The sequence below is a fragment of the Suricata suricatta genome, chromosome 6 (genome assembly GCF_006229205.1).
Source record: "Suricata suricatta isolate VVHF042 chromosome 6, meerkat_22Aug2017_6uvM2_HiC, whole genome shotgun sequence".
Lineage (NCBI taxonomy): Eukaryota > Metazoa > Chordata > Mammalia > Carnivora > Herpestidae > Suricata > Suricata suricatta.
The window spans coordinates 104,185,689-104,213,577 of NC_043705.1; the positions used below are offsets into that span (position 1 = coordinate 104,185,689).

At 41.8% G+C, this 27,889-nt stretch overlaps 1 protein-coding gene across 4 annotated transcripts in view; it reads right to left on the minus strand.

Moving 5' to 3' along the window:
* Window positions 1-27,889, minus strand: part of GRIA1 (glutamate ionotropic receptor AMPA type subunit 1) — a 296,626-nt gene that overhangs the window by 20,122 nt on the left and 248,615 nt on the right. For all 4 annotated transcript variants that reach the window (XM_029942986.1, XM_029942984.1, XM_029942985.1 and 1 more), the window contains 2 exons: window positions 24,286-24,484; window positions 18,832-19,079 (listed from right to left, as the gene is read on the minus strand). In XM_029942986.1, coding sequence (XP_029798846.1) covers window positions 18,832-19,079; window positions 24,286-24,484 — 447 coding nt within the window. The remainder of the gene's footprint in view (window positions 1-18,831; window positions 19,080-24,285; window positions 24,485-27,889) is intronic.

Sequence of the window (27,889 nt, forward strand, 5' to 3'; positions counted from 1 at the left end):
AAGAGTATAGGGAGTAACTGAAAGAATAAATGTCAAGGTTACCAAATTCTTTATTCTTGTTTTTGCTGTGAGCTTTCAGACTACTCCTCTGTCTTCAGAAATAAGCTCTCTCCTGTTTGTTCCCTTCAGGCACAAAATCCAGTTTGGGGTCAATAGTGTGAAGAAGTGTTTAGAGAAAGTGGACAGACAGTCTTCATGGCATAAGCTCCAAATGGGAAATATGGGGAAATTTTATGTCTCTTATTGGTGGGCTCATGATCTCACAATTGGTTTGAAAAAGGGACTTCCTGAAAAAGCATTTAATTAAATTTCAACACTGAATGTCCTCCTTTCTGGGTGATTCTCTGGACTTGAACTCTGATCCCTTATGCTGTAATCTTCTAGCTAATTGGTGCATTGGAAGGGTCTCCTCAAATAGACTGTCAGTTTCATGGAGCAGAGATGGTTCCTGTGGTTTTTAAACTCCTCCTCACAATATTTAGTACAAGATGTTCTATACAGTGTAGAAGCAAGAAATACCCCTTTACCCCCCTTTTTGTTTTATGAACAAATGAATGGATTAAATCTAAGGGCAAAATAACCTTATGTGCCTGTAACTCAGCTATTTGGTAAACTTCTCTGTCTGGAACATAACTGAAAGGGCCTCGAAAGTGTGCAAAGAAAGTGCACAGGGTCATAAGATGATTATTATAGTGAATATTTATTATTTTTTGAGAGCTTATTATGGGCCAGATATTATACTTAGTACTTTACATGCTTTATTTCATTTAATCCTCACATCCCTATTTGGTCATCATATTATTACTATTTACATTCCACAGACAAATACATAACTTGCCTAAGGTTCTAACTCCACTCTGTATGGCTGAAGTCTGTGCACATAACCACTGTGCTTCCAGCTTGTCCTGCATGAGGTATTACATATGCATTATATATAACATATATGCATTATATATAACACATATGCATTATATATAACATATGCATTATATATATATATGTATATATATATGTATACATATGGAGATTACTTTGGTTTCTCTCCCCCAACTCCATCAGGCCTTTTCAAAACTTTTACTTTGCACACAGTTGTAACATCCACGAATCTCCATTCTCCAAGCCCACAGCAGAGCAAAGGCAGTAAATGTAAAAAAACCTCATGACAGGCCATTTCATAAGATGCTAATTTACAACTTGACCATAAGAAAGAGGCCAAAATTTTTTTTCTCGATTCCTTCCTTCTTTCCTTTCCTTCCTTCCTTCCTTCTTCTTCTTTTTCTTTTTCTTTCTTTTCTTTTCTTTTTTTTTTATTTTAAAGGAGATAAAGCTGAACATGCTAGATGAACAGTAGCCTGGAGCTATGCTGACTAGTTCTGGTAAAGCTTCAACTACCTGAGCCCTGATTTTCAGCCACAGGAGCTGATGGGTCTAGGGGAATACCTGAATCAATGAATTGTCTTCAGAAGTCTTGAGAAGGGAGGGATTGGAACCCTAGAAAGGTAATCTCCAGCATGACCTTATACTCATTAAGATCCTTTGTATTCACACTTGCCGCTGTGAAGAAGTTTGATTATCATATACTTCCAGAAAAATTGAAGTTAAAAAAAGATAGTCCAGGGAGAGATTTCAGATGGTTTTAATTGGGCCTCAGCTTTGGGAAGGCTAAGGACTGAATTCTGCGCTTCAGTTTTGAAGCAACCATCTCTCTTTCAAAGCCGTGAATTCGAGCATCTGAGGAGTATTGGATGAAACAGCCCTTGGAGTTTATACCCAGCCTGCAGTGATACGCTATGCCTCTCCTCCCTCAAAGGAAGCCTCAGTTCTAATCACACTAGGCTGCTAGGCATTCTGCTCCCCTGCAAACAGTGTGTTTCTTCCTGACTATATGTGCTTGCAACTTGCTATTCTCCTTAACTTCTCTCCTAATACCACTTGCCCTGCATTGCTCCCCCTGTTTTCCTTGAATTTTTCCAAGAATGCTTGATTTCTCATTGACCTCTCCTTTGAACTTCCCTGGAACCCACAGTCAATTCATTGCCCTGCCTGCTACTGTTTCATGTGTATTAGCCTTAGCCTTTCACTTGATTATAAAGCCTTTAAATATTTATCAAGGCCAATTAAGTGTCAAGCAGAGTGCTAGGTACTTAGTAGGAACAAAAAACTGAGCAGTTATAAACCTCAACCTTCAAGAAATGTACAGTCTCATGAGGGAGGCAGAAAAGCTTCTCAGTAGTTTATGGAAGACTGTATCTGATTTTAAAATAAAGAATTATGGAAGTACCAGAAAAGGGGAGAGTTTAATTCTGATAGTGAGTGGTAGTTTGAAAACCTTCCAGGCATGCTGTGTGAAAAGGGAAGAGTGAAATGAAGAAGGAGAGCTAGAAAGCAGGGGACTGGAAAATGTGGTGACAAGGGGGGCTTCTGGGAGGTTAGGCTACAACAGTTGACTGAGTCCAAACCCTTAGCATCTTGGAATGCTCTGCCAGGAACTCAACTCTTCACCTGCAGGCAAGGGAGACAGGGAAGGTGTTTAAGCAGCGAGAGGACTCAGACCAGCAGCACATCTATACTGCCAGGCAGTCCTAAGTAAATATGTGTCAATTATTAACCAATATAATGACTCATATGAGAGGAACAGACAACATCGGAGGCTTTCACCCTGAATCCAGGGATTCAGCAAAGTAAACAGGGCTCACCCGGAAACTTGAGATTGGTTGCCAGTGGAAGAGGAATTAGATTTATTTGCAAATTAATTAGATCAGGGAGATGAAGCCACAGGGGCACAGAATGCTGCTTTATATGATGGTCAACTTTGGAGCTGTTATAGCTCTCGGGGAATTAATTTACAAAGTAGAAATCTAGTGGGACATTGTTGATGGGACAACTGTTGGTCAGGAAAAGCATGGAGGGAATTTATATGCTGGATAAAAATTTAGGATTCAGTCAGTGGTTCCATAAAGCTGGTACAAAGAGCCAGGCCAATTTGTGATGAAGTTTTCACTTGCCAGTGGGAAAATAGGGAAAGATAATAGGAAAGATAAGATAGAGTGAGTTTTCAGAAAGTTGAACTTTTCCTTTTAAAGGACAGTCCTTTATGTGGGATTATTTCCTTCTTTTTTTAGTGTTAACACATTTCTTTTCTTCCTATATTATGCTGATGAGAAATGGTCATTTTTTGTTTTGTTTCTTTTAAGATATCAGGATTCCTTGGAAAGATAAAACAGTGACATGTGTCCTTGCCATCATTTTCTTTTTTGGCACTGTACTGATCCATGACGTCTCTAGTCTGGGCTCTACACGACTTCTAGGGAAAAAGACTTCAAGGATCTCTGCATCTGTCCTCAAGAAGGGGATGGGCAGCGATTGATGAGTGAGGTTTGAAAACATTAGGGGGACCATGGGGGGAGAAAATTTCCTCACACTTGATTAAAGGTCAGTGTACAAGTGAGCGTGGTCATTCTAACTCTTCCTTTCGTGATACTTGAGCATTCTGAGGCCCAGGGTGCTCCATCTGTAAAGAAGGTCCCGCTACTTCCTTTCTCCCCTCATACCTCTCTCTGAGCCCTGCAGCATCCTTTCCTCTATGGGCCTCAAGGGATGAGTAAACCACTTCTGCTGAGGGCCTTCTTTGGTTGGGGGTTTCTGCTCCTTTGATGAGGCCAAACCAGGGTCATTTTGCTTGGAGTGGAAGCCAGAGCCTCAGCAAGAATCAAAACTTGTCCTGCCTTCCTAAGTGGAAGAGTGGTTGGGTCTAGGACAGGCCTGGGTGTTTGTGGATCTGGATCCTAGATAGTACCTCTTAATCACCTCATTTTGGATGATGATTTCAAAGCTCTTTTCTGTTTTTACAGTCCAGATTATGACATTGTCAGTGTGGACCATCCAAGGTAAACCCCATCACTGATGGGGCAGAAAGCTGAGGGTCCATGGGATGCTCCTGATGTGGTAGGTAATGTGTGAGAGGTTAAACAGTGACCAGGCAGATGGAAATAGTTAGTGGGGTTATGTCAGGAGCCTCAGTTAAAATGCAGACATCCCCAGGTCTCATTAGCTCCCTTCACCTGAGACCACTATAGGTGGTTTTCCCTACTGGGGTATATTCAAGGAACAGACCCTTCTGGGATCTCATGAGAAAGGAATGTTGGTCAGCCGTTGAGTCAGGTAGAAGGCAGACATTTTGCCTTTGGTTTCTGACTTTACAGTATAACACAAAGGAATTGGTTTAAAAAAAAGGGAAAAAGCACCTGTAGAGCACTCTCTCTTTTTCCATCTGAGGTGGAGGAAAGAATCTGGGTCTGGTTCGAGTCCCTCACTAATCTCTGGTCAAGTTATATGGAAAGTCCTGTAACTGTACCTCTGGTGACCAAGTGGTTCCAGTTTGCCTGGAATTTTCCTGGTTTTAGCACTAAAAGTTCCACATCCTAAGAACCCTCTCAATCCTGGGCAAACCAGGATATTTGGTTAACATTACTGTACCTCAGCTTTCCAAGCAAAATTGGAATAATTACAAGCTCTGAGTCCAGCTGTCCATGTTGGGAGGATCAAATAGATGACAGATGTTAAACGGTTCTGAGATCACTTGTGGACAAGTGGGTGGATTGGAAGTGCTACTAAAGCTACACCTCTTTGTGCTGGTACAGGATCTACCTGGTACACTTTGCCACTGTGTAGAACCCTTTATCATATAAGCCTCTGGCTACGTTGTTCTCTGCAAATCTTCCTGCAAGACCCAGGCAGAATGCATCAGGCCTGTCTTTCTGTCCTACTGTCCTTGCACAGCAGCAAGCGTACCACACCGTTATCCACTGCTGTCTTTTCTAACCAGACTGAGAGTTCTCTAATGGTGGGGACTCTGCACCCAGCACAATAGCTAACAAAAGCTTTTTGATAAATGATTTTTGAGTGAAGGAGTTTTACATTTCTGAAATATAGTTGTATCACAACAATATATGTTGTATTACCCAAACCCCAGAAGTTGCATACAATTTTACATGTGTGATATCTATTTCTAGCCCTGTAACTTTTTAAAGTTTATTTATTTATTTTTGAAAAAGAGAGAGGGCACAAGCCGGGGAGAGGCATGTGCCCGTGGAGTGCGCGCACGCGCGCACACACACACACACACACACACACACACACACACACAGGGAGAAAGAGAGGGAGAGGGAGAGAGAAAGAGAGAGAGAGAGGGAGAGGCTGTCAGCACAGAGCCCAATGCAGGGCTTGAACTCATGAACTGTGAGATTAGGCCCTGAGCTGAAGCTGGATGCTTAACCAACTGAGCCATCCAGGGGTCCCAGGCCCTTTAACTCTCTTTAGGGTCCTATGGCTAACATAACTTGATACAGTGCAGAGACCTGGGTGGAGACCTGAAGTCTGGCCCCTGCTGCAGGGATTCTCCAGACAGAAGGCATTTCTGGAGGCATGCTTAATCCCTAGTCTGCCCCGCATTGTGAGAAGCAGGTGTCAACACTGCATTCTCAGCTCATAGTAAATCACATCTGGTCCTGTAACGCAGACCATTTGCCAGCAGCACCACCACAGGGTCTGTGTCAGACACTTCAGAGACGCTTGACAAAAGATAATGGAGGGAATGAATGAAAGCCTCCCTACAATTAACAGAGGGGGTGAAAACACCATTCAGAGCAAGAGGCGGCCCACTGGTCTCATCTCAGCCACCTCTGGTTCAATGAAAGGAAGAAAAGCTGGGCCAATTCTAAGGACTGGCTACCAAAGACAGACATCAGTGTGAACAGAATGCTGAGCAGGCCAGCAGGACCATTGTTTTCTTGTGGACTTTTAAATACACAGGATTGTCCTGTTGGAGAATGGCCTCCTCCAGGGAAGGAGAATGGCTCCTGAGGGAGAGAGGAACACTGATCTCCTAGGTCTCCCACCCTGGGCCTGAACTGGTCTCTAGCTCTCTTCCTCCTCCCCCTTTCCACTACCACCTCCAGCCCCTCATCTCCTGTTTCAGCAGCTCTCCCTTCCCATTTGTCTTTTATAATGGGATTCCACGAGAGATTTCATTCGAGGAAATGATTCCCTGCTGCAAACAGCAATAGGAAGATAGAAAAAGAATGCATGAATTACTATCCCCTTCACTCTTGTACTGTATGCTTGCTAGGTCTTTTACCTGAAATATCTTTCTCTGTATCCTGCTCATATATATTCCCCCACCAGGTTGGGGCCCTGTTCGGGAATGCTATCTCCTCCTGGGTGCCTCCCCAGAACTCCCACCTGAAGGGCAAGACATTAACTTCTCCTGCCTGGCTTTCCCACAGTGCCTTGTTCACCCATCTATTGATCACCTATCATCTTCATGGTATTTCCTCTCTTGTTTTGTATTACTCTTAGTTGGTATTAATGTGTGTCTTCTCTATTCCTCTCTTAACTGTGACCAACACTCAACATTTTGAATAGTGCACACAAAAATTGAGATTTCCAATTTCTTTGAAAAACTAGATCTGGCGATGTTCTGACGTGGCAAAATATTAAACCAGAACTGAATGGAGCCTTTTCCCTCTAAGTAGGCATATAATCTTCTGTTCACCAAGTCCCCATCATTTTCTCTGATTGCCCAGAGACTATCAGTTTTCCATTTATAGGATAGTATGGTGGATAAAAGAATAGACTCTGAAGCTGGGCTGCCTGAGTTTAAATTCTGGCTCTGCCACCGAACTAACTGTGAGACTTTTGATAATTTACTTAGCTTCTCTGTGATGCTGATTTGTTATCTGAAAAATGAGATTCTTAATAGTACCTCCTTTTTTGGGTTCTTATGAGGACTATATGATATAGGGAATACATTTGAGGACTTAAAGAGTGCTTGCCATATACAGCACCTGGGGCTCAAAAGTGCTAACCATAGGGGCACCTGGGTGGCTCAGTCAGTTAACCATCCAACTTCGGCTCAGGTCATGATCTCACGGTTTGTGAGTTCAAGCCCCAAGGTGGGCTCTGTGCTGACAGCCTGGAGCCTGCTTTGGATTCTGTGTCTCCCTCTCTCTTTGCCTCTCCCATGCTTGCACTCTCTCTTTCTCTCTCTCTCTCTCTCTCTCTCTCTCTCTCTCTCTCTCTCTCTCAAAAATAAATAAATATTTAAAAAATGTTAATTATTATTTATCAGAGGGTTTGCACTGTTATTTTGTTTGTTAGACTAGAGACAGAGTGACTGTACTCCTGGGTCTCTTAAAAATAAGGAAACCACATAAGAGTTTACCATAAATCCATTTTACTCATTTTCTTTACCTGGCCCTTGGGGGCACTTTTTGTTGCAGCCCTTGCATTAGACAGTCTTTGGGGTACCAATGTCATAATCGTCTTGGTTTCCTTAAGAGTACTTACCTTAGTGCTTTGAAAAACTCTATGCTTGGAATATTGGTAAAATTAAGTGACGTGATCATAGTCCTGTGCTTCCATCTTCTGCCTTTAGGATATGCATTAGTAATGGCCAAAGAGACTCATGAGTTAAGTCGGTTGGTTTGGGGGTGTGTGGGTGGCTTAGTTGGTTAAGTGTCTGACTTCGGCTCTTGTCATGATATCACAATTCATGGGTTCGAGCCCTGCATTGAGCTCTGTGCTGACAGAGCTCAGAGCCTGGAGCCTGCTTCATATTCTGTGTTTCCCTCTCTCTCTGCCCCTCCCCCACTCATGCTCTGTCTCTCTCAAATAAATAAACACTTAAAAAAAAGAGTTGGTTGGTTTAATTTATGTTATATTGTTATATAGTAGAACTAGTATTCCCTGGTTATCACGAATCTATATGAGACCAGACACATCAGATTTTATGACATATTCAGAAAGTCACCATATGGGAGTTGGCCAAGGAGGCATCAGTCAGTGGGAAAACAGTCAATAGAAGTTTTCTACATGCTAAATATTCTGCTAGGTTCTATGGGACAGTTGGCTCTTGCTTCACGGGATCGTACTTTGAAATATAGGTAGAAAGAAGGAAGCAATAAGAGAAAAGACACCAGAGTAGGGACAAGTTATTTGTATACACAAGTAGTATTACACAAGTAGACTGGTATAAATGGTGCTATGGATTTTTTTTCTTAACATTCCTCCAGAGGAATAAATTTAATTCCTGTCAGGATAGAGAATATGATTAAGAGGTCATTATGCTCTTTTTCTGCTAGATGTGCATGCTGAGGAGCCATGAATAATATATGCAAAATATGCCTGCCTGACTTTCTTGTGTTTGCAGACTCCCTTGGCTCACTACCTCCATCTCCTCAGGACATCTCCTCTGCTTAGGGATTTGCCTGGGATTTGCCCCTTTCCTTTCAGAGGCAGAGGCTGGTTAGATGTGATTACCAGGCCTTGATCTCAGCACACGGGGCGATTCATAAATGTTACTAAAACAGATGGTCCAGAGTTTCTGTGCAGGGGCTCAACTCAGGGCCATCCATTCCCCTTCCTTTCTGCATTCCCTTAGAAATCAGGCTCTGCTAGAGATCCTCCTACTTTTAGGCACATGGGTGGAAACAAGGTGGCTATTAGCTGAGCTTTGGGGGGCACTGAGCGAAAAAGAGAATAATACTGTACATTCAGATATTTCTGTCTCTTGGTGTCCTGAAATTTCACTCATTACAATGTAAAGAAGCTGAGAGTGGTCTGGCCCAGAGAAGGCAATTACCACTTATTTGGGTCAGATCCCCAAACTAACAGAATAGACAGTGCATGTCAACGGGAAGGAGAAGGGAAAGGAGAAGTGGGTGAGGAAAGAGGATTAAGGGTCAAGAACTCATTATGCACCATGCAAAGCTTATAGTAGGAACCCCATTTGGAAGATGAAAATTCTAAGTCTCTGAGAAATTAATAATGATAGTTAACATTTCTTAATCACTTGAATATGTGCCAGGCATTGTGCTAAGTACATTATATTATCTCATTTAGTTACTTAACAACCATCAATGTGTGCTAGTGTTACCTTCAGTTGTTGTGTTTGGGGAAACTGAGGAAGGTGAAGTAACTTGCCTGAGCAACTCTTGTCATTAACTGGCAGTCCTGGGATTTTGTCCTCAGCCCTGACTTTAGGGCCCTACAATCAACTGATGGTCCATATGGCTGCTTGCTACATACCTAAGATCTGGCAGGTTGTAAATGGGGGAGGCCTGGTCTGAACAGGAGTTTGATCAATACCAGAGCACATTCTCTTCCCCCACCCACAAGCCCTGAGTGGCAGGGCTGGGATAGGTCCCCAGACCTCCTTCTCCTTGCTTTGCCTTTGTAAAATAGCAGCTGCCTTCTTAGAAAAGAACACTGGACAAGTCTGAAAGAAAGTTGCTGATGAGAAAGAGAGAGGGGGGAAAACATGCTATTTTTGACAGCAACAGCCTCTTAACAAAAAGCAACATACAATTTGTATATCAGTGGGAGAAAGCAGTGCTTTAGCAGGCAAATCACAGCCGGTGCTGGGTCCCTGTTCTCATTCATTTCCTGGGTCATTCATATCCCCAGATCCATCCTTTCCACCTCATTCTGTTCACCTTCCTCCTCTTTTTCTTACTGTGTGTTCCTCTGCTGTTTATTAGCTTCTTAAGCAGGCATGGTAAGAACAGAGCTGTAACAGGAGTAAGTATGCCTGTGTGATTTTAACACAGTCCTTCAGAATACACCTGTACCATGGATCTCCATCCCAGCCTGGTGCTTCAGGAGGAAGTGCTCTTGCTGTGGAGGCCACCTGGTGTCTCATTTCTCCCCATGTTTTAAGGATGCCACCTTAAAACATGGCAAAGGCAGTGAGGGGTATCTCCATTAGTACAGAGATGGGAATGTGGAAGGAAGGAGTCAGGGTTTATACTTTAGCTGCATCCCACAAATCATGGTAAGAAACTGGGCAGAAGGTCATTTCTCTGAATCTCAGCTTCCTAACTTTTGCAAAGGAAATGATAATACTTAAATCAAAAGGCAAGAGGAGGGTTCATGCCTGAACGTCCCTAGGGCACTGAATGAGTATGCATTGCCCAGCACACAGTAGGTGGGAAAAGAATGAAGTTTCCTCCTTCTTTGTGTTGATAGTACAATCAGCCTTAAATGGTTAGCTTTTCTTTGTTGAAAGGAGTCAAAAGCACTACAGAGTTTTTTTGAGAAGCATGAAAGTCTTTGGAGGTGTATTAGGTTCAATCTGTCATAAGAACCTTAGTTTACACCCAATGTGTCCTCTTCCATTTTTACATGTGGGGCATTGGCATTACCTGGTGCTATGGCCCCATCCTGGGAGAGAAGGGTATGTGTGGCCCCCTAATGCAAACAGTGCAGAAGGGAGGCAAGGGCTCTCTAGGGAACCCAGGCAGTGCTACAGTGAGCCACTTCATTTTGCAGGACCGTGGCTTTCTGACTTGTAGGACTAAAAGCAATTTAGTGCACGTATGCACTAAATGCAAAAATGTGCACGTATTGTGCATGTATGAGTTGGGGAAGGGGCAGTACCTGATCTTTATCCTCTGAATCATCATGTCTTCCTGATAGTTCTGTCCTTATATCAGGCTGCCTGGCTTGAAAATCCAGCTCTCCAATTTCCATGCCAGGTAGTCCTGGGCAGGTTCCATAACCTCTCTGTGCCTCAGTTTCCCAAACTATACGATCAAGGTGAAAACAATACTACTTTCACAGGGTTGTTAAGATTACATAAACTAATGCACATCAAATAGTTCATAGAAGCTCCAGGGATGAGTCAGTACTCAATAAATGTTAACAATAGGTCTCATCATCATCACTAAAACGCTAAATCAAGCCCTTGTCACCCCCCCGCCTGGACCTTTGCACAGAGCTGCTGCGCCAGTTTCCTAGGAGGATTTCTCGGTTCGCTCTATAATCCATCCCATGTGTCTTGACCTGAGAAGCTTCTGTATTGATGCAGTGCTCCTTTGGCAGACCTCCAGTCTCTATTCATACACACACACACACACACACACACACACACACACTTTCTCTTTCTGCCTCTCTCCTTTGTCCCTCCCTCCCTTTTTCTCTCTCCCTTTTTATCCCCCATTCTCTCCTTCTCTTCCTTTCTCTCCAGCTCTTCTGAGGATGCAGGCAAATCCAGCCTCTCTGCCTCTGCTTAGAGAGCTTTGTCTCTGATCAGGCCCGACCTGGGTCACAGAGTTCATGGGGTTACCATGACAACAAGCATCCCTGGCTACCCATCAGGAGGCAAGGACCAATTGAAAGGGCCTGTCATTTCCCTGGGACATACTGTATTTATTCTCAGCGGCAGGCCCTGCACAGTACTATACTATGGGAGGAGGGTGGGAGGGAGGGAGAAAAAGAAGTATCAGGGTTTTATTTTTTTAGTGTGTTCTCTGTGGGGGAGGACCACAAATTGATCTCAGAATGAGACATTTTATTTCTAATTCAGCCAATGCTGGGGGGTGAGACTGGTGCTCATGTACATTTCTGATGAAGACAGTGGGTTTAACAAAGAAGGGAAAAATAAGTTATCTGGTTCAAAAGTGACTTTTTGGTAAGTGTAATAGGAGGAGGAGAGGGGTGGAGAGTTAACATTAATGAGTACCCTCTTTGACAAGCACTTTGTGCTATTTCATCAAAACCCAGAGCAACTGCAATGAATTATTATTATACCAATTTTACAGAAAATAAAACAGAGGCTCATAAAGTTATAATGACTTATCAAATGAGGCCAGCCTGCTGGTGAAGTAATGGCCCTTGAACCTGAATGAAGGTTGTTTGACTCCAAGGATCATAGTTTGGACACAAGTCAATGCAGTTTTTCTGTCATGCCCCCATCATATTAACCTGCCTTCCCTTTCTAACCTGCCTTCTCAGACTTTGTCCATCTCTCTTCTCTGATCTCAAGCCCTGTTTTTCAAAATGGACTGCCGTCTACCTATACCAGAGTTGCTCAGGGACTTGTTAACATTCACATTCCTGGATCCCACCCTGGACCTGCAGAATCAGAAATTGCAGGAATGAGAATCTAGAAAGGAGCGTTTATAACCAGTTTTCCAAGATATTTTGATACATATTGCAGTTGGGGAATGGTTCTTTAGAGCAAGAGATTCAACACCACACAAAACAGCACTTGCTTATTTGTTTCCCAGTTACATTCTGGGTCACTGTGATTCTCTAAAAGAGAACTCTCTCATGGCCTCTGTAACACTCAGATCAGCACTAGGCAAAAAAAAAAAAAAAAAAAAAAAAGAGGTGTTCAAGAAAGGCCCATGGAGCTAACTTGAAGATGTAATTGATGTCTTGAGGTCCTAGTATGGAGGTGGGCAACTAGGAGACCCCTTAATCCCTGGAAGTGGGAATGCTTCCCACAAAACCTTATGTTATTTCCTCCTGAGTCATGGCCTTCACCTCCCTCCGTCAGCCATATGCCAATAAAGACAAGCAGTTCTTAGTAGATACTTCCCAGAATAGGGTTTTGTGAGGGAGAAAAATTTATTCAGTCAGAATACCAGTGTGACTAAAATGTTGATGAGCAATCTGAAACTTACGTCTGATTAAAAAAACCAAATACAGGCAGATGCAGTCAGTGCAATGGGGAAAGGTGATTGGGAGCCTCTACCACTCTTGCAGCAACCCTTCCAGCAATGCCTTTCTGAACCTCCTAGGCACCCCAGAGGTAAATAAGGAGGTGGCAGTAAGTCTTTTGGGAGGTAAGCCCATATATGCCCACTTTCTGTCCCTGCCAGAATCAGTTTGTACCTTGTCAGGCCTTAGGCAGGAGCACAGAAGTCTCAAAATGCTCACCTAACAGACTTCTCTCCCAATCTACTAAGACGTAAGGTAGAGGTGATATCTGGTGAAGAACACAGAGCCCACCTCTTCTGTCTGTCCACATCCCATTATGATCTGCAACCACATCCATCCTCTCCTACAGGAGTAACTGCAACAGCTTTCTAAATGACCTCTTTGCTGGTGATCCTCCTCTCTGTGATTCACATTCCAAACCACTGCCAGGATAATCTTTGGGAGCCCATTTGGTCCATGATCCCTCTGCATCAATGGCCTTTAATGGCCCCTACTGACATTGAATAAAAAATACAGAGACATTTGAAATCCTTCACAGTATGACCACAGCCAATTGCTTCTACTTATTAATGCATTCTCTAGTTAAAGTGGACCCTGTGTTTTGCCTGAAGCAAGCCCTATGTTTCTCACCTCTGCTCATTTTGTCCCCTTCATCTGGAGCACCCTCTACTCACTTCTCACCTATCACAATTTCTTCAGGCCTTTGTTGAGTGTTATCTCTGCCACAAAACCTTTATGAGTCCTTCCATTCAAATGTTGACTCTCCTCCTTCTGTATGTCACTGACTCTAACGGCACTGGGTAGAATGGTAGGAATGTGTGTAATTCCTCTCATGAGCTATACTTTTAGGGGCTGGGACTGCCTCTCTCTCCCTGCTACTCCCTTAAGTGTGTACACAAGGCTTTGTGTTAAAATATTCAGAAAGGAATGTGTGAAGCCAAATGGAAAGCACAGGGAGTGGATATCAGACCTGTCTGGATGCCCATCCATCATCCCCTAAGTTGTAGGAGGAAGCACTCCTCCCTTGGCCCATACATCTGGCATGATTAAGACACATGACAGAAAACAAACATGTAATGAGCACAGAGACCCAAAAAGACTCTATGTAACCATGGTCACAGTTAAAGACCAGATAACTCAATAAATCCATAAGATTTGTCCTGGTAAATGGCTTGTGAAGGAGAATCATTAGGTGAGATTTTAACTTAGGCCAATCTGGTGTGGCTTCCTTCTTGGGTTGGTAAAACATGGGCCATGCCCCCATACTGAGGATATTTGAATACATTGTGTATAACTGAAGGGAGTGTTCATCATGATAAAGAAAAGAGACTTCACTTTGGACCAGTAAATACATTTAGTTGGCAATAAACGGGCCCAATATATCATAATTAGTTGATTTACCAATTGCCTTTCCCTAGTGGCTGGCATTGGTGGAGCAGGTCTTTATCTATAACCTAAGGGCTTCAGAAACATAATTCAGCCCCTTGCCCAACCCCAGACATGCAGTGACAGCCAACAAACAGCATCTGTTTCAAAGAAACACCACCTGTCCAAATGGAAAATCAAGCATTAAACAACTTTGCTTCATCAGAGTATTTGTTTCCAGAGCAGAAGAGACAAAACACCATTCTGTCACTAACACAGCCTTTTAACACTCTGTAGGGACCATGGCCTGGCTTCTGCCAAGTAGAGTTGGCAAGTTTTAGAGGAACAGTTGGACGTCAGAAATCAGTTCTCTGACCTTCTGAGGCAGAGCTGGGTGATCTGCCTTGAAGGAACTTGGAGCTTTTTCTAGGCAGGCTGGAAGGGGGTGTGTATGTAGGTATGGTAAGGTCAGGCTTTATAGGGAGCAAGTGCCGGGGAAGTCCTTTTGGATGCAGGCACAGGCACTGAACCTGGACCACATCTGCATGTGAGGGCTATAGAAGTCCCACTTTTATAGGGCAGAAGGGAAGTCTGTAACAATGCCTGTAGTGTGCTGAAGTAACTTTCTGTAAAGACTTCTTTATGGAGTTTGCAGCTTTGTAAATAGCTGAAAAGTGTTGTAAAAAGTATTTCATGTCATTCTAAATAATGTGAATTAAAATTTATTTCTACTGCCATATTGTCTCTAGCACATATAAACTCCTTGTAAATGGGGACCCAGAGGAAACAGGTACTGCCGCTTACTCTTTCCTCACTTTCCTTCACTGCCAAGCAGAATGCTTTCCTGGGATCAGATCAGTGGATCTAAGATGGCTGAAGCCAGCACATGGGTCTGTGTGACATTTGGGTTGCCATGACTCTTGATATTTGACTATGCCTTGAGGAAATAGCACCTTTTGGGGCACGTGAGGCCAAGATATGGAACTCTGGCTGGAGTGTGTGTGTATGTGTGTGTGCTCACATTTTCTGTAACCATTTTGTAATTCTTTGTTTCATGGAATCTCTACACAATTGGTTGCTAGAATGATTCCTTTTAATGCAGAGATGAGAAGGAGAATCTCACAGAAGGAAGAGCGATTTTCCTAGGTCAGAAACTCATGACCCTCTTAGGATGGACATTACTCTTCTTTTTCTTTCTTTCTTTTTTTTTTTTTTTTTTTTTGAGCCGGGAAACCCCATGGTTATCATAAAATTTGCCACTGGAGAGAACGGAACACTGGGGGAGAGTTGGGAGCATGTGGCCATTATTTGGATATTCTTGACTTGCGAATCAACCATCAGTGATCTATACTTAGAATATGTACCTTTTCATTTCTTTTTCTCTTGCTCTCACTTTCTTTTTTAACATCAATAAATAGCTTGTTATGTCTTATAGAGATGTAAACAACAGAATTAGGGTTTTTTTTTTTAATCACTGAGTTGAATTATTTTCAACATTTATCCCAAAAGAATCTTTGGGCATGCAAAATCCACAAAAGCAGTGTTACTGCTCAAAGAAGGGGTAATTTAGTGCATTTAAATAGCCATCCACTATTGCCTTTTGTCTTCACAGTGATGAGTGGATGTTCTGGGTTCCAAATGTCTGCTTTTTAATTTTTTTGAGTTGTTTGTTATTGCTTGACATGTGAGAATAAGCACTGGGAACCTGGCACTAAAATCTTCTACCTTTAAACATGCTGTCAGTCAGCAAGTCCAGTGCAGCATTAGTTAAGTCACAGGCATGGGCTCTGCAATCAGACTGCCTGAACCTGAAATCTGGCTACTTCCTTATTAGTTGTGTCAAGCTGGTCAAGTAACTCAAATCTGTGCCTCTGTTTTTTTCATCTGTACAACTGGGTTCATGGTACTTCATAGGTATGAGGTTTATTTGAAATCATGCATGTACCATAGCATCTGGCATAGAGTAGGCATTCACCCAGTGGGAGATTTTATTATAGTGTAAAGTCATTTGAGTGCCAGATGACCTGGGTTCATGTTACTCAAACATGTAATATTTTCTGAGTTTGTCACCTTATTTCAGGCACCTGTACGTAGGATGGATGGCAGAAGTACTCTATTGATTAGACAAATAATGTCACCTCTCAGTGCCTTATTTTCTTAACTTCATATCCAAGTATTTAGATCAAATAAAATGTCCTTTACTCATAAAGTCTTTAGCATCATTGATGTTCCTGGACCTATAGGAGCTCATTCTCTATTCTGGGTCTTTCTAGGATAATGTCGTATAAGTTTCTGAGATAAAAGTCTCTTCATTGCTAAACACCCTCTTCTGGATCCCCTTTGAACTTTGTCTAAACTTGTACAGAGAATTTTTTAAGTTGTTCTGGGCAAAAATGCATGATTGATAAATATCCGGTCATTTGGTTTCCCTTCATTAGGTACATTCAGTTATGTTTGCCTTCCTAAAGATATGTTTGTTTCTTAATTTTCAGATAGTTAAAACTTAAAATTTGTCAATGTATTTTTCACTACTCTTTAAATAAGGACAAAAATCTTTTACAAAATGCTTCCCTACTTCATTCTCCAATGTCAACTTAACCTTTTCTCTTTTTTATTACCTGTGTTCCAGGAGCACTTGGCTTCTTTTAGTTTATCAACTGTACCATGTTTCTTACCTTAGAATCTGTGCACATGCTGTTTCCTTTGCCTGGATTATTCATCTCTTCCCCTCCTCTCGGTTCACCTTGTTAACTCCTGTTAACCTGTCATCTCTCAGCTTGAGAAAAAGCATGCTTGGAAAAACCCTCTTGGTCACATTCCATCCATCCTTCACATCAGATGAGACCTTGTTATCTCTGGGTGTGTTTGAGATCTTCTTTGTCTCTATCAGTTCTGCAGTTTCAAGTGAATCAGCTGCTGATTTTCATATGCTTGGGACACATAACTTTTAAGTCTGGGTATTAATGTTTTCCATAAACACTAGGAAGTTTTTTTTTTAAAGTTTCCTTTAGATACTACCTCTACTCCATCCTCCCTTGTGTCTAGGACTCACAGATGATACACTTGGGATTTTTGTTTTCTCTTTCAGGTCTCTTAAACTCTTTGTCATGGTTTCCATCTTTTTATCTCTCTCTGTGATATTCTGAGGAATTATCTCCATTTTCTGCCAGTGTAATAATTTTTTCTTCCACTTTGACTAATTTGTTGTTTAGCACCTCCACTGTGATAGTCTTACTTCTCTGAATTCTAATTGGTATTTTTCCAAATATGTCTGGTCCTTTGTGACGGTGTCTTTTTCTTTTAAAAATATTTTCATTACTTTTATGTCTTTAGATGTACTTCTGATTCTTGTTCATGTGGATTGTCACATAATTTATAACTCTGCCCTGCTTAGGGCAGCCCCTGAATAGTTGGTTTATGCATTTCACTCTGGTTTTGATGTCCTTTCTTTGTTTTGGTCTAGGGATTTCCTAACTTTCATATAAATGGCTATTTGTTATAACTTTATCCTGCATAACTAGGTTTTATAAAGGGAGTATTGTTCTGCTGTATAGCTGGAAGCAGGTGTCCTTCAGGTCTTTTATCAACTATCACAAAATCTTTCATAGTTGTCATGGACCATCTAACAATGATCACCTGTTGAATGACTATCTTTCCTGCAAGAATATAATTTTATAGGGGTAGAGACTGTCTGTCTTGTTAAAAATTGTAGCTCCAGGTTCAAGCTTAGTGCCTAGAACATTGCAGGGTTCAATATTATTGAAATGAATGAAAGGTGTGGAGGCAGAAGTGGCCCTGGATGTTAAGATGGGTTAAGAACCCCTCTCCATCCTTTTGCAACCTTTTAAAACACTTCTCACCTTTCCTTAAACATTATCTTTCCCTAAAATGATTTAATCCCTCTGTAAATTGGCATAATGTCTCAGAGGTTATTTCATAGTGTGTTGTTTTCAATTATCTTTTATATAGATTTGAACTCATAATCACCTTGGACCTAGGAAGGGCTGGGATCAATATCCTCTTTGTACAGATGAGGAAACTAAAGGTTGGAGAGATGACATGCCTTACCTTTGGTAAGATAGTAGTAAACCCCAGTATTCAATCTACATCTTTTGATCCCAAGTATATAGGATTCTACCTTAGCTGTTTGAAATGAGTACCGAAACTTCTTTATGTGAGAGTAAAGTCTACTTTGATTCTTTACTGAATTACCTGTTTCTTTTTAAAAAAAAAATTTTTTTTTTTTGAGAGAGCACAAGTAGGGGAAGGGTAAGGAGAGGAGGACAGAGGATCGAGTGGGTTCTATTCTAACAGCAGTGAGTCCAATGCAGGGCTCAAACTCACAAACTATGAGATCATGACCTAAGACGAAGTTGGATGTTAAACTGAGTCACCCAGTTACCCCTGAACTACCCTTTTTCTTGCTAAAGAAATCACTATTTGGGAAAGAACAGGTGCTGCCATTCATTTAGTATTATTTTGATTGATATACCCAGAGCCTTTTGGACTCAAACTACTTGACGTTCCATTTGGACAATAAGCTTATGTTTCTTTTGAGACAAACATTACAAACCACCTTCTGTCAAAGAATCCAGGTTGCTGGAGAACTCTGTTTATGACCTAGTTGGATGTGAGAGTATCTGGTAAAGGATGGTGTGTTATAGATCATACAACACAAACACAAGTTTCACTGATGTTTAACACACTTGGAGGGGTAAGGTGAGGCATGGGGAAGAACACATGGGGAGCGACAGTCATAGCAAGCTGAGGCCCCCAGGTCAATTCCAACCTCAGGGCTGAAGATCTCGGGTGACTGGAATCTTCGAAGCCCACAGATGTCCAAGAAGAGCCCCTGTGACAGCTTGCATTTTGGCACTGGAGCCTTGAGGCAGACACAGCAGCTTCATTCCTGAGGTAGGGAGGGGAGAGGGAGTACCAAGGAAGCAAATCTTGGCTACTTACCTCAGGGCCGACCCCTTGGGCGTCGCAATGCCATAGCCTTTGGAATCCAAGTTACCTCCCACCTTCATGGTGTCACAGGGTTTCCGCTGCTCAATGTATTCATTCATGGTAGACTCCAGAAGGTAGGCATATTTGCCTTTGGATTTCCTCACTCGGATCATACCTTCCTCCGTGGTTCGCACAAAAACTGATGGTTCTGCTGACTTCATGTATGTCCACATCTTCTCAAACACAGCAATTTTAGACCTCTGGCAGAGGACAGGAACAAAGCTGGAATTAAGTGCTGGCTGCGCTTGGAATTGAGGTCGGCACACACACTAATGAAGAGCTGAGTGTAGCTTGATCACACATTCATGAGTGAGATTAGCTCAGGAAGAAACAAATTATGAGTGATTGCAAAATAAGAGGCTCTAATTAGTACCAGTAGGTTCCAAAGTACAAATATCTTGCAAATAGAGAATGAACAAAATAGCTCAGAATCTTTTAATTACTGCTAAATTATATTCTCCTTCTATATGGGAAGAGTTAAGAAATGGGACCCTAATCTAGCTTCTAAAGACATTATAGAACCTATTATTCAAGAAGGCTATATTTATATTGCCCAGAAGAAAAGGAGAGCTTAATACCAGTGGAATTTGATTTGATTATTGGGGAACAACACTGAGAAATTTCTGGATCATGAGTCCTATTACAAGAATGAACTCAGAATATAAATCGTTGTCTGATAAAGCTTATAACTGGAAACCTAATATTGTCACCTGTGTATATCTCAAAGGCCTCTGGATCTTGCCAAACTGTTTTCCTCCCCTTTTCCTGAGCTCAGTTTGAAACTTCCCTTCTTTAGGGCTTTGCCTAGGCTGTTAACTTCTCTTGATACACTAGTTCTCTCCAACCACATCAGAACAAGTCCTTTGTATTCTGAGACCACCTTAGTTTCAAGGACAATCATTAACAAGTTCTAGTGGATACCAGAATCATGTGCAGAAATTGTAAATAAGGAGATGCTCTGCTTTAAATCTAGAGATTCTGATTTGGCAGTCCTGGGGTGGAGCCTAGAAAAAAGTATTTTTCCCCCCAGAAGTTCCCCCAAGGTGATTCTTATCTGTATGCCTCTGGAGCTAAAGAGAGTGTTGTGAGGGCTGATATTCCTCTAGGACACACTGTGCAGGCACTCACTGGACTATCAGCCTAGACTGCCAAAATTTCAAGACATCCTTGCTTGTGTATAGGTCTTAAGTATGTGGATGCCATCTGAGGGAGGGGGACATCTTCCCTTCTGTGAGTCCTTCACAGAGTGTACCCTTACACATAGTAGGCCCTGAGTCAAGGTGCACAACCCAGGACCACAAGTCATCCCTCTCATCAAACATGGTCTTTCTAGAGAGTGTCCTTTCCCCAAAGGGTAGATGTATTTTAGGGGTACTGGTGTCTGGTTTTGTATATGGACACATGTTAAACATATATAAGAGGCTATTGTTTTTAAAGAGTGCTAGAGTCATGCAATTCATGTAGTCTAGTGATTAAAACACAGATTACAGATTTATTTAGTATAAAATTATCATACACACAAAATATCATTTATCTTTGCACACAAACATCAGAATTGTTTCTTTGATATCAACATCAGGTGTTGGCAAAATATTGATATAAAGTTAAGTTGTTGTTTGAGCCAAATGATCTATAGAAATATTTGAGCCTAGAAAAAGTCTGGTCTCAATGGAAAATTAAAGGAAATAGTCACTGAGAATTTCAGGGAGGTATTCGGTAGAGTCTATAATTAGATTAACTAGATGATGTGCTTTAAAGTATGGTTGACCATCTGGAAAGGTCACTGGACTGGGAGTGAGGAACCTAGGTTCTAGTCTTTCCTTATCTGTTCCATGAGATTTGGGGCATGGGGCCCTTTGAGTCCCTTGTGGACTTAAAATACCTGATTCTTTATATGAAAATACATTATTCAAGAAACAAGGTCTGTGTGAGGAAGAAGAAGAAGAAAGAAAGGAGAAAAGGGAGGGAGAATTCCAAAGTTAGGGGAGGATATACCTAGAACCAATCTGAGCATCTACAGTGTACATTATATTCTCTCATAGGAAACAGAGAAATGTATAAATTCAGCTGTGACCAGATTTATAGATGATCTTCCAGGCAGAAACCCAACAAAACACTCAGCAGGGCAATGGCAAGATGCAATTTGACCTGACAGGATGGCCACGGTAGGGAACTGGGCTATTGACAGGCAGAGCTGAAGAGCCCTCTGGGCAATAGTATGCACAAAATTAATATGTCTTCTCGGCTTCACCCCTGTGCCCCAAATGCCAGGGCTGTGCTCATAGCTGCTCAGAGTAGGCTATCAGGGAAATCTCATCTCTAGGGATGTGAAGGCAGCATGAGTGGCAGGGAAGACTGGAAGCAGACTTGGGGTATTTGTTCTTGGATCTCTCCTATCATCTGCAGCTCTCAGAGCCCTTCACACATCTTAATTAAACTGTCGATGGAGGATTAAGTGACTTTGGATTGGAACTGCCAAGAAGCTCTGAGCTGCCATGGTAACTAGAAGCCAGATTTTTTTCAGAGACTGGGATAGAAGAATACCTGTGTCATCTTTCCCTTCTCCTGCTTATGAAGGTGGTGGGCGATCTTGTCTCCCCATCCACCAAAGTCCTGGTCAGAAAATTCTCAAAGCCAAAGTCACAGAGATGAAAAAGCTTATGGGACATATCTGTTAATGCTGTCTTTCTACCAGTAAAGAAACTGAGGCCCACAGTATAGCAGTGAACTGACCAATGTCATGTAGCTTCTTAGTGGCAGAACCAGGAATAAAATCCCTGTCTCCTGATTGCACCTACTGCCTTTTTACTGCAACCAGCTGCCTCCCTTGTTTTAGGCTTTAAATCTTACTAGCTCTGGGACCTTGGACAAATAACAACATTTTTGAGCCTTAGTTCTCCTCTCCTGGCAATTTGATGTTAGCACTGACTGCACAGTGTTGCCATGGATATTATACAACAACAGAGGTAAAATGCATAACCCAGTGCCTGGCACATACTAAGTGTTCTATAAGTGGTGCAATTATTACTACTAATTATGCACTTTATTTAGGTTTTACTTTGGGATAAGAATGCCCAATACATGGCTGGCTTGAGACCATCTTCTCTTCCTATGTATGTGACAGACAGTGATACCAGTCAAGCAATTCTTTCACACTGTGCCCAGACATGACCTCAGAGTCACCTCTCAACATTTAACTCTAGACAACCACTGTTCATCAGTCATAGTTAGCATATGAACTACAACCTATTGAAGCCAATGCAGTAGACCTGGTGAGTGCACAGAATTTGTAGAATACACACTGTCTTGTTTCTAGATACTTAACGGTGTCCTACGGATGAGAAATAGAAATATGTCAATTGACATAGTGATTAACAGAGAACTTTCAAGAACTAAGTCCCAGCCACACCTTTGAGTAGTAAGAGCATTCCCATTTTCTTCTCTGGGCCTCAGTTTCCCCAACTACAAAGGTAAAAGGTTAGACTAGATTTGATCATGAGCTCATCTAATGACCTGAATAATCTTAAAAAAATCAGTTAATGATAGCACCTCATAAGACAGTGTGGTCAGTGGCAAGAATACTTGGGATGGAACGAAGAAACAGAATTTGTGTTCATCCTCAACACTTGCATTATTATTCCCTGAATTTCAGTTTATTATTCACAAAATGGGCATATGACTCCTGTTCTACAATAGATCACAGGTGGAACATAAATGAGGCCATGGATGGAAGGTGCTTTGGGGATGGTGACATGCTGAGATATTGGGGATGAGAGCATGGGTATATAATGAGTAAGTGAATTGGTTGTTTCCCAACTTCATCAGCAAAGCCTGGGACATAGGACTGGCCATATGGAAAAATATGTGACATCTCCTTCACACTTTAGTTGCATGCTAAAAATTCTAGAGAATTATGAGATTACAGGAGGTTTTTCTACTATCTGGTTAGGTAAGCTTAAGCAAGTCATATCTCTCTCTAAAATGAGAGACCCTGACCACATGACTTCTAAGATACCTTCTTGCTCCATTATATTGAAGTGGATGACTTAAGTCTTGGAGACTGGGTCAGTGATGGTTAAAAACTTTGGTCCCCTTCCTGACTGTCATACAGAACACAGGGCCCACAATCAAGAAACTGAGCACACTCTGTGAGTTCACTCTGGGTCAGGGGTTTCCCCATAAAGTTGCACTGAGAACCTGGTAGGACTGTATAGGATCACTATCTCTTGCCTGAAACAAGGCAGCAGCTGGCTGTCTATTCTCCTTTTGCTACTTATTAGCTGTGTGACCATAGGCAATTACTTTTACTTCTCTGAGCTTCATATATAAAACAGACAACAAATTTCTAACTCCTCTGTAATGATAGGATTAAATGAGATAATTCATTTAGGGTGTGCTAGCATAAGACCTGATTCATAGTAAGTGCTAGGTAAGTGGTAGTAATTATTTATCATTTTCCTGTCATCAACATATGGTAGCTCTGTGTAGTATGTATGCAACTTCCAGGAAGAACATGTCTAAAGTCCAGGGAACTACAGGGTTTTCTGCTTTGGGGCATTTTTTCAAGTTGTCCCCTTTGCCTAGAATATAATTAGCCAACCCAGGTCTGCCCTAGTTTCAATACCTAGATATATTTTCTAATGCTTGTGGCTATAAATCCCTACCCCTCCAAAATACCTGTATTCCAAAGCCCTCATGGGAAACAGAGCATTGTGTCTTAGATGCTCATCTCTTCTAATATCATAATGACTCCTTGAGGTAGATATTATTCTCCTGACTCTATAGATAAGAAAGTGGTGTGAAAGAGGCTAAGGTTCAGAGAACAAGTAAACAATCTGGCCCTAGGGGTTTGGCTGATCCTAGGCTTCTGTTTCTGCTCCTCTGCCTTCACTTACTGTCTCTAGCCATAAGACCCCTCCGACACCTCTGCTCTCACTTCACATTTTCTCTCTCCTGGCATTGTTAAATAGACACCTGTTCCAATAATTGTTCCCTATATACCATCTCCTTATTCATCAAGTCTCCAAGAAGGGGATATAAAGGGCATTAGGTCTGGACCTTGTCCCTAAGCTTATAGTAATGGATTATTAATTAGACTCCAAGTATATGTGGGAACAGGGAAGGAACTGAATGTCATATCCTTTGCAGCCCTCAGAGAACTTGGCACAAACTGGCATATGTAAGGGGTCTGATTCAGTACAAGAACTTTGAAGTTACTACAAATATAGAATTGTAAATATCTCAAGGGTTTGTAGGAAGCTGAGAAATGCTCTGAATTTCCCTGACTTGTACTATGTTAAGCAGTTGCTCTGGTTGACTATAATAACATGCTTCTTAATGAGGATATTTTAATGACGGTAGTGGTTCCCTTTTGTGAAGCTGCCCTAGGACAAGAGTTATTCCTACCCTGAAGAACTCCTTAGTGGACCCTGCTTCCAGTGTGCCGTAAGCGATTTCCGTCTGTTTTGCTAGGTCCTCAGCACTCTCGATGGGAGACACCATCCTCTCCACGGTCAAGAAGGCAGCCAGGTTGGCTGTGTATGAGGAGATGATGATCAAGGTGAAGAACCACCAGACACCACCAACGATGCGGCCAGACAGGGACCTGCAGGCCAAAGGAAAGAGGTGTCAGAAGCATTGACATCAAATGCATAAGGCCATGGGGAAGGGCCATGGGCCAGCCTAAGCCTTGTCAGCAGAGCTGTCAAACCCTATTGCACTCTTCTTCTCTGTCAGCTATATGTGAGAATTCAAATGTCAGAGAGATTCATGTTGGCAATTTAGCCTTATTACAGATAAGGACTTGTGTGGTTGCTGTCCTTCATGGGTGATAAAATCCCACAGGCATATATTCACACCACTTTTGCACATACATATACATCAAGACATGTGCCAACAAAGACAGATATGTCAACACTTGACCACAAAATCACAAACATGTACAAACATATCTATCTATCTATCTATCTTAGAAACATCCTTTTCAATGCACTCACATATACACCAAATGTTTGCGAAATGTCACATATATGAATTGCAAATGCATTTACACACATGATGCACACATTTGACCATGTTCAGAAATGTTTTCAGATTGCCTTCTCATTCTTCTTTTGGCCTTCAAAGGCCACCAAGGTAATGAACTAGAAGGAAAGGAAGGGAGAAGGTATTGGAGGCAGAACGTGAACAACTGTACTTTGAAGAAATGTCACTGTTGAGGGCAAGCACAGTTCTCCCCTCTACCACAGGGAAAGCGTTTGGCTGAAATAAAAGACAAAGAATATTTTGAACTAGATCCAAACGGCAACTATTACAATCATAAATGAGGTGACAAATTGTTCCTTGATCTTCTTAAGAGTCCTAGACTCCTCTCTTATGCCCAACAATGAAGAGAAACATGACTAGTTAAGAATTCTACTATGATCTTTCAAATTTGACGAGGAGGTTGCCAATTCTAGAATATTTTTCCAAAGATATTACAAAATGATGTCAATGTCATATGATGTGTGGTGGACAGACAGGGCATCAAATCATACTGAATCATATAGTGATAAAGTTATTTGCATTCTATTTTTCTTTCCATTCAGCTTGATTTGTTAAGGAAGTGTCATCCTGGCACTACTATAATTATACATCCTTTCTAACATGTGCCTTGACAGCCTTAAGCCAGAACTTTCAGTAGGTGACAGTGCTTAACTAAAACCTAATACTTAACAACCAAAGAAATCACCAATCCAACCTATAAGTTTTATAGACAAATTTGAGTCTCAAATCACACTGACACAGGAGCAGAACCCAGGCCTGCTAGCTTGCTTGATTGTTCCACACTGTTCTGAAAACCCTACTCGACCTTCTCTGTGCTATTCCCATGTTCCTGTGTGTCCCACTTTGTTTTCATTTCTTAGAGGCTTCTTTTCATTCTAGGCAGACAGTGCTCACTTCAAAAAATTCAACAAATATTTGTTATTGCTTGCTATATGGAAACTAATGTTCTTAGATGCTTCATATTAAAAGGGAAATAAAAGGAAATTTGTTCAAAGGAATGAGATCAGGAGAGTGGAGCAAAGCTATGCCCTTGTGAAGAATAACTGTAGGAAGAGGGAACCAGAAAAAGAGACTTGGAGAGATGTATTCACTGAAGGATTGATATGAGGCAGGTGCCAAAAGACCTGATTTAGGAGCATTTGGTACAAGTTTTTCAGCAAAACAAACACTAAATACAAGAAAGTGGGTATTTGATAGGTATGGTGGTGCAAAAATGAGTTGGCTCTCTTGAAAGTGAGAGTGAGTTTCCCCATTTCTGAAGATGTTCAATTGGTGGACCATTTACAAAGAAGCTGTGTTTGGTGCCTACTCTTAGTCCCCCAGGATATGACATTCTGGATATATAAGTCTATGCAGAGGAAGGGTCACACATCACTCAGGGCCAGCCTTTTCTTTTACTCCTCCCATCTCTGTGTTTCTGTGATTTGAAACAAGTAGGTAGACCAGGGTGCCTGGCTTCCATTGGGCAGTCAAGCAAAATGAGATACAAAGAGGCAAACTTATTCTCTCCATGCCCTAAGGGTAGTACACATCTGTACTCAAAATCACAGGATCTTCTTTTCACCTTAGGTGGTGGCAAATTTCAGTGTCCCAGGGCTGTGTGAAAATACTACTCTTTTCCCAACTCCGGGTGACCACAGTAACATCTAAACTAGACTTCCCTCCATGCAGCCCCTCCTTCCACTACTCTGCTGAATCAGTTTGAGTGATCTTTATAAAAGCATGAATTGTATCATGTTGCTTCTTTGCTTAAAATCCATGAAAGTCTTTCTCTTACACTTGGAATAAAATTCAAACTCTTTGGTGACCCTCAAGGCCCTATGTGGTCTGGTCCCTGGCTTGCTCACCAATGTCTCCACAACGTGGTTTCTGCACTCTGGTCACACTGGGCTTTGTTTGGTTCTTTCTACTCAAAAGTCTCATGCCTTTATCACATGCCATTCTTCCCCCTCACCCCCTATCATTGATTCAACCCTATTCATCCTTCAGACCTCAACCCATCCAGCACTTTTTCAGCATTCACACTTAAGATCACAGAGTCCCATGACATTGTAACATTGTCTATTTGTTTGTTGAGTATTGTTCCTTTAGATCATAAGCTCCACAAGCGTAAAGAATCTTATAGCACCTAGCACAGAGTGGGCCTCAATAATAAGTGAATGCATGAGTGTCACACTTCTCTCATAATCTGCCAACTCTATTCACATTGGATTCTAGAGACCAGGAATATATTTTAGGGCCAGGAGATTTCAAACTTGCTTTTATATTCCAGGATATCTGGAGTCATAGCTTCAAACCAAGTGTTTAGGATGACTATTTCCTTTTCCAACATCATTGAACTGAGATAAATATCCCAAGTTAGGGATCATCTAGTGAAACTCAAAGCCCTCCTAAGAAAGTTCCAAGCCAATGGATCCTTCTTCCCTGTTCTTTTTTAATTCTTGATCTATAAGGCATTAAGAGCAGCTTACCCTGCACACTATTTCCCATACCCCCATCTATTTAATAAAGATACCAAAGAAGGAGCCTGTTGTTTAACAGCCAGTAAGTGTAATCTGTAGAATAACTGGAACGTTGGGGGAACAGACTCTTCAAAATGTGACATGATTCCAATGCTTCATTTGTATCTGATTCCCGTGATAGGAACTTGAGTGTAACACACCACTCTTCTTCAGTTCAGACCTGACACAGACCTAGCTGGGCCCATATCTAAGAACTCTGTATTTTCCCAGTTCCATACCAAAGTAGGGAGATGGAGTTATTGGAGGCTTAGGCTGGGAATGAGTGTCTTTGCTCTTTCACTGACCAGCCCCATAACCTTGGCAAGTTGCCTGCCCAGCTGGGCCTCAGTCTTCTTCTCTATGTAATGGGTGAGAGTCACTCTATGTCATGGTGAGAAACCAAAACTTTAAGAACTAGACTTAGTTTATTCTTTTCCTTTAACTGGTATAAAAATGGTTTAGGG